Below are 7,524 nucleotides of genomic sequence, written 5' to 3' on the forward strand. Positions count from 1 at the left end.
AAGTGAGGTCCAGGACAAGGTAATCACCCTGGGATCTGTCAATAACGCTGATACCTGAAGTGCATGGCCTCTCACTGTACACAGGAGAAGGAGGCCCTCGGGGTTTTCTGCCAGAAAGCCTCTCTAACAGAACTCCAACCCTTTTCCTCTTGCCCGAACCCAAACTCCTTCTGGTAGAAAGTCCTGAAGGTAAACTTCTTGGACTGTTGGACAAGGATCAAGTGAAGTACAGCTTCTGCCGTCTTTGACAAACTTGCTCAGGCTCTGCAGCATTTCACATTACACATCAAACACCTCCAACTGAGGAGAAAACCCTGACTTCACCTGAACTCACCTTTACTTTATTTGTGATGATCAATGTAAAATTAAGGACAGAAAAAAACAAAACTTTGCTATCTGAGTGTGTCGAGAGAGATCTGGGTGAGGCAAAGTTTATCACTGCTGAGAGACAATGTTCCCTGTGGAGGATGAGCAGCGGAAACAAAGAGGTGGATGAGAGGGAGAGGTTGAGTGAAGAGGTGGAGTTTGCTCTGTCGTCTATAAGAACCTTCAGTGGAAGTCTCTGCAGTGCAGCTTAACAGAAGCTGGCAGCAAATGCATCCTGTGCCTATTCTTGGACATATGACTGGATCACCCAACACAAAGGTAAGGGCACTTGTAACTGTTTCCAAAGTCTGTGAAGTCCAGTAGAGCAGAGTCCAGTAAAACATGGTTAAACTTTAGATAGTGTGCGTCTGTTTGAGCAAATATTTGAGGACAATTATAGATGTGATTTTAACTTTGTTTTACTTTATCTTAAAGCATTGATTTTCATGTATGATTGATTTTTAAATCAACACATACCAGTGATCAAAGTGGAAAAATAATGATATAATGAAGTTTTATCGAAGTAAAAAGCTAAATGTTGGTTTTAGGTTAACCTTTACTGTACTGTAAAAAAGCCACAAGTAAATCTGTTAAATCAAAACTAGTTTTCTCAAGACATATTTTACTTACAGGCTAATTGAATGAAGGTGCAGTAAAAGATACAGTCAATAATGCAATGAATGCATTTTTAGAAGGGATATTCAACATGTTTTAAATTTTGAAAGATTTTATACATATATATATATATTTTACGATACATAATAAGTAATGAGTAATCTGCAGTTGAGTGACACATTTGCTTCTTTTCTCAGGATATTCAGAATAATATCGACCATTCCACTTCTGCTGCACCGTGTACCAGCCCTCCTGCCACTACCTTTACTGTACGTTGATGTTCATACTTCAGTATCAGTTTGACAAAATGTGTATTTTTCCATGATTCAATAATTTAATAAGTAAATTCTGAAACACATTTTTAAACATAATGGTGGCCTCAGGAGCTCCAGCCACTGATGCCGCACCCTGACCTGTCATCTGAGCCTGAACGCTCCGAGGCAGACAAGAAGGAGCGCCAGGTGCAGCCCTCTGCAGGACCACCGACCCTGCAGAGGACAAGGGCCCGCTTCCTCAAAGGAGTGTCTTACTTCTCTGGAGACATGGAAGTGTTTGGAAAATGGATGGGAAGTAAGTCAAACAGTACAGCAGAGGACCTCTGGAAATGACATATGACTTCTGCATAACCTAACAATAATACTCACTATTCCTTTCTGGTGAAAACAACATTATCATTCTGTACATCAATAACTCCAACCTGAATTTAGTTATGTAACTAGCATATGGAGAGAGAGACGTAAGACGGAATTTCCATAACAGGAAAGTACTAAAGTAACATATGGGACAGATGTGTAGACAAGTATGTGACAAATTTATGACAGGAACTTGAAGCTGTGCCTTTAGGGAAAGCCAGGCTAGAGAGAGTTTCATAGATGTAAAACAATATACAACATTATGATATGCAATCACAATCTGTCACACTCATACTCACTGATTACGTCATTGTCCCTGATTTATATTGACTGTGTATCTTGAACTATGATCTTGACAGAAATTTCAAAGTCTTTAAAAACCAACAACTTCTACTCGCACTCTAATAACTCTCTGTTCCATCTTTCAGAACAGTTCGTCTTGCTGCAGCTTTTGGATTGGGTTTTGCGTGGTGCTGCCCAGGTGATGTTTGTCAACAACCCTCTGAGTGGCCTCATCATTTTTGCTGGCCTCATTCTGCAGAATTACTGGTGGGCCCTCAATGGCTTTGTGGGAACTTTCTTTGCAACCATTTCTGCTCTCATTCTGCAACAGAACAGGTGTGAACACACAATAATTTCTTGACGACATTGATGCTTTAGCTAATGACAGTTTGATATCTTAAAATAGAGGTAGACGGTGATCATGTAGTGTGACCTAATTACACTTGTATAGCAGAAAAATATCAATTGATACATTCAAATAACTTTCCCTCAGGGGTGCAATTGCTGCAGGGCTGTATGGTTACAACGGCATCCTGGTGGGTCTGCTGATGGCCGTGTTTTCCAACAAAGGAGACTGGTACTGGTGGCTTCTGCTACCTAACATCTTTATGTCCATGATGTGGTAAGCAGATGAGTAACAGTGAAACAATACAGTGCAACAAACGAGATGAGAAAGTAGATAAATCAGCCATGACATATGAATGTCACAACTGATTAGCATCTCTAGTATGATTACATAAGTCATGAGGTTTCTAAAGGCTAACAGGTTTCAGCTGGGTGACATAAAAACAAACCAATACCTTATGTTGATAGTGTAGAAAGAACAGGTTGTCAGTTATGCTCTGCCCCATCGTCTCTGGTGCTGGCAGATATTATTGTATTAAATTCATGATAAAAGTAAGAAATGTGCAGAAACAACTGTGAACGTGATACAAGCATATATTATAATAAATGTACTTACATAAATATGTAAGTAGACTGTGTGTGCCAAATGTGGAGTGAATGTAACACAGATGATGTTGTATCATTGTGTTTCAGCCCAATTGTGTCCAGTGCCCTGGCATCTATCAACAGCCGCTGGGACCTGCCAGTGTTCACCCTGCCCTTTAACATCTTGGTGTGTCTCCACATGGTCGCCACTGGCCACTACAACCACCACTTCCCCCAAGTCCTCATTCAGCCACGCTCAGAGCTCCCCAATGTTACCTGGGCTGAAATTGATGTAGCCAAGGTCAGTGACAGGCCATAATCTTTGTATGTTACCTCTTATAACATATCTCTTTGTTGTAGATGCTTGCACAATTTAAGATCACATACTTTTACCTTTGTTCTGATGTGCAAGATTTCTCAGCAAATTTTTCTCTGACTCATCATTAATGGTCTGGTACAACAATAGCAAATGACTTGTTCCCTGCATGGTATTCAATATGAGATTTGGGGAAATGCTTTCTTAGTGCATTGTTATATTAGGATTTAAAGGCCCTGCACCGTAATGCACGCAGGGTCTTTTTGTTATTATGGCAGCCAGCGCTATGTTGCTACCTATGTATGTATGAAACTATGGTTGCATGTACATAGACCAAAGTAGAGATTCAGAAAGTCATTATTAGTGAAAACATCTGTGGGGTTGCATTTGCATGTAAATTTATGCTTAACTTTGAATGTACATTTTCAGCTGTTTATGTCAGTACCTGTGGGAATCGGACAGGTCTATGGCTGTGACAACCCTTGGACAGGAGGAATCTTCATCATCTCACTCTTCATCTCCTCACCCATCACCTGTGCTCATGCCGTCTTGGGATCTGCAGTGGGCATGGTTACAGGTTAGAAGACCACTAAATACATTGGCAGGAAACTGATAGGCAAGCCTGTTACCAAAAAAATTGGTACACTGTAAAATGTAAATAAAAACTAAATGTGATGATTTGCAAATCATGTTAACCCATATTAAATTTAACACACAGTGCTCACACAATGCTGAAACTGAGGAATTGTATTATTTTATACAAAACATTTGCTCATTTTGAATTTCATGTCAGTAACACGTTTCAAAAAAGTTGGGATAGGGTCAACAAAAGACTGGGAATGTTGTACCTGTATGCAGGGACAAGGCCAAAAAAAAAATCTGTATTGGATGGCTTCGAGCTTCAGGCCCTCAGGCAGTAAAACACAAATCTGTAGTGGAAATTACTGCATGGGCTAAAGAACTTTTCTGAAAACCATTGTTTGTGAATGCATTTCATCTCTACATTCACGTAGTAGAAGTCTGGGTGCTTAACTGGTCTGCCTGAAGTCCAGACTTGTCACCCATTCAAAACATTTGGTGCATTATTTAACCAAAAAATAAGAAAAAGGAGACCCTTTACTGTTGAGCAGCTGGAATCTGATTTCAGGCAAGAATGGGACAACATTTATATTCCAAAACTTGAGCAACTGGTCTCCTTAATTCCCAAACATTTACAATGTTGTTAAAAGAAGTAGTGATGAAAAACAGTGGTAAACATGCCCCTGTCACAACTTTTTGGAAACGTGTTGCTGCCATCAAATTCAAAATGAGCATATTTTCCAAAACACAATACAATTTCATTTGTTGTCTTTGTTTTATTTTCAATTAATTATGAGTTTACATGATTTGCAAATCATCACATTTTGTTTTTCTTTACATTTTACACAGCGTCCCAACTTTTTCCAAAAGGTTTTTGGGTTGTAAATGAAATGACATTTAATTTCATAGGCAGAAAGGGTGTGAAATAATGAACATCTGATGTAAAAGTCATCTGCCTCACCTCAATAAGAAGTGCATCTTACTTTTGCTTCCTTGCATGCTTACAGAATGAATTCAATCCCCATTCGATATGTTCCAACTTTAAGATGACCCCAAAAATCTGTTAAAGGTGCAAATTAACAAGTAGGGTTACTATTTATTAACACAAATTGAACATTGTGCTTCTCTGATAGACTTAATATTGGTGCGTTTGTTTTTGCAGGCCTGGCTCTGGCAGCTCCTTTTGAAGACATTTACTTCGGTCTCTGGGGATACAACTGTGTGTTAGCCTGTATTGCCATCGGAGGAATGTTTTATGCTCTCACCTGGCAGGTGCACCTGCTTGCCATTACATGTGGTGAGAAGATATTCTGAAGATAAAAACACTATCTGCAAATGCATATAATCCACACAAAATGATCAAATGACATGTAACCATGTGCAACTTCAGCAAAGAAAGACCACGTTTTTGAAATCTGTGATCACACTTTTTGCATTATAAACATGAATCTCACAATGTTTCAATTCCTCTTCTCTGTAGCTTTTTTCTGTGGATACTTAAGCTCAGCCATTGCCAACATCATGTCCACCGTAAGTTCACGTCCTCTCACTCCTATTGTACATATCAGTCTGTATTAACATATTCAGCAATGCAAGTTACTGACTGCAATGTATTTTTCATCTGCAGTTTGGTCTGCCAGCCTGCACCTGGCCTTTCTGTCTGTCTGCCCTCACTTTCCTCCTCTTAACTACGGAGACCAACAGGATCTTCAAGCTGCCACTGGTCAAAGTTACCTACCCTGAGAAAAACCTCAGCTTCTTCTGGAAGTTGAAGAATCAGGAAAAACTACAGAAAGCTGAGAAAGAGAGGAAGGAGCGTGAAGAGCAGCAGAGAGCCATTGAAAAAGAGGTGCTAGTGAATGAGAAAGAGCAACTGAGGCTGCAGCTGGAAAGGATGGAGGAGGGGAAGGAAGGCAGTGAGGCATCAAAGGGTACAAATGAAAAGACGAGTTTCAAAGACCATACACCTCAAGTAGTTGAGCGGATTTCTGAAGAAGAAAAAAACAGATATGGTGATTTAACTGACGTCACCATTGCTGATAATGTTTAATACAACATTTCTGCAGAGGGGAGAAAAATGTTGGAAGATGATGAAATGATATGCTAATTGAACTCAGATTTATGAAGAATGTAAATAAGTGTAGCTGTAAATATTCTTTTAGAGTAATTGTATTTTTACTAAAAACACTTATGATGGCACCTCTTTCTGAGTTTAGTTGATAACATGCTGCACTTTGTTTTGTAAAACATTTATATATATATATATATACGGTATATATATATATATTAAAAAAAGTATATAAAGTATATATTTTTTTAAACATTTTCCAAATAATTGGCTTGTGTTTGTTTATTCATAATGAATATGACATAATCTGTGGAATCATCTTTTGGTATGATCGACTATTCATCTTGTTATATAGCATTTATTTGAAACAAAAAAGTCAAAATCACTATGAATTATAAAGACATCATATAAAACCTTTATCATATGTATTAATATTATAGTGGTTTGCAGTTCTGTGGACATCAAGGAACAGCTATTTAATAAAAACAGAATGTGATTATTTGCAAATCATGTAAACCCATACCTAATTGAAAATAACAAAGACAACATATTAAATGTTGAACCTGAGAAATTGTATTGTTTTATGGAAAATATTTTTTTGCCTTTGCTACGGTTCATAAAATCATTAAAAGATTCAAAGAATCCAAAGAAATCTCTGTACGCAAGGGACAATAACAACAAATCAATATGGTATGGCTGTCGAATGTTTAGTGGAAATCATTGCATGGGCTCAGAAACAATTCCAAAAACCATTGTCTGCGAAGAAGTTCATTGCTGTATCAAAAAATACAGGTTACAATTGAGAAAAGATATATCCAGAAATACCGCTGCCTTGTCTGGGGCTGAGCTCTTTAAGATGGACTGAGCTCAAGTGGAAAACTGTGTCGTGGTCTGACGAATAGAAATCTAAAATTCTTATTGTAAATCAGGGATGCCGAGTCCTCTGGGCTAAAGATGAGAGGGACCAATAGGGCACACCTCAAAAGCCAGCATCCGTGATGGTATGGGGATGCAATAGCGGCATGGGTAGCTTGCACATTTGGGAAGGCACAATTGATGCTGAATGACAAACAGGTTTTGGAGGACGAGGTCTTTTTCAGGGAAGGCCTGTGCAGTTCAGCAATAAATGGCACCATTATGTGGTTTTTACAATTCTTCTGTCAAGATTTTTTTTTTTTAAACATGCTTCATTACAAATACAACTGTAAAGAAATATATATTTTTAAGTGTTGAGTCCATGTGAGATTGAATTTTAGGTACGTCACAAAATGAGCAAAGATATCCTGTTTTAGTTTTAATAGCTTAATTTAATAATGTATTACATTATGGCAAACCATATTGTCTTGATTCAACTGATAATTGTAACAATTTTGCACCGCTGAAACTCACCACCCACATTTTAATTATTCACCAATACACCATCATCATGGCTGTAACACATCATTGGTGTTGTTACAGGCCTCAAACATGAGTAGCCAGCCAAGATAAGTCCTGTTTGCATTTAAACAAACTCTAATAACAAATTCACGCAACTGACATTACAACTTAAGGGCTCATATGCTAACCCGCTGGAATAATACAATTAACAATATACAAATTCATGTGTCTGTTGTTAAGTAACACAATTAGTTAGCTTACCAAAGTGCTAACATAGACAAATCGTAAGTTTACGCTGATTACAAGCTTCAAAAATATATTTGACCGTTAGCTTTAGTACTGCAATTGAGCCTACTTCA

General features: G+C 38.1%; 1 protein-coding gene across 1 annotated transcript; it reads left to right on the forward strand.

The window, feature by feature from the left end:
* The first annotated feature begins 569 nt into the window (after window positions 1-569).
* slc14a2 (solute carrier family 14 member 2) lies at window positions 570-5,978 on the forward strand. Its single transcript, XM_069709544.1, has 10 exons — window positions 570-645; window positions 1,179-1,250; window positions 1,365-1,551; window positions 2,042-2,231; window positions 2,389-2,517; window positions 2,934-3,126; window positions 3,571-3,718; window positions 4,883-5,017; window positions 5,201-5,250; window positions 5,348-5,978. Exons 1-10 carry the CDS (start codon window positions 595-597, stop codon window positions 5,768-5,770), a joined length of 1,578 nt encoding a protein of 525 aa, XP_069565645.1. The 5' UTR covers window positions 570-594; the 3' UTR covers window positions 5,771-5,978.
* Window positions 5,979-7,524: the final 1,546 nt, after the last annotated feature.

Source organism: Brachyistius frenatus, unplaced genomic scaffold (genome assembly GCF_029030835.1).
Source record: "Brachyistius frenatus isolate BFR_SWC_R1_liver_20210118 unplaced genomic scaffold, ASM2903083v1 Contig_83, whole genome shotgun sequence".
Taxonomy (NCBI): domain Eukaryota; kingdom Metazoa; phylum Chordata; class Actinopteri; family Embiotocidae; genus Brachyistius; species Brachyistius frenatus.

Coding starts and splice junctions, on each gene's coding strand:
- slc14a2 (XM_069709544.1), top strand. CDS start 595: ATGCATCCTGTGCCTATTCTTGGACATATGACTGGATCACCCAACACA. Junction 646..1,178: donor CTGGATCACCCAACACAAAG/GTAAGGGCACTT, acceptor TTCTTTTCTCAG/GATATTCAGAATAATATCGA. Junction 1,251..1,364: donor CTCCTGCCACTACCTTTACT/GTACGTTGATGT, acceptor TGGTGGCCTCAG/GAGCTCCAGCCACTGATGCC.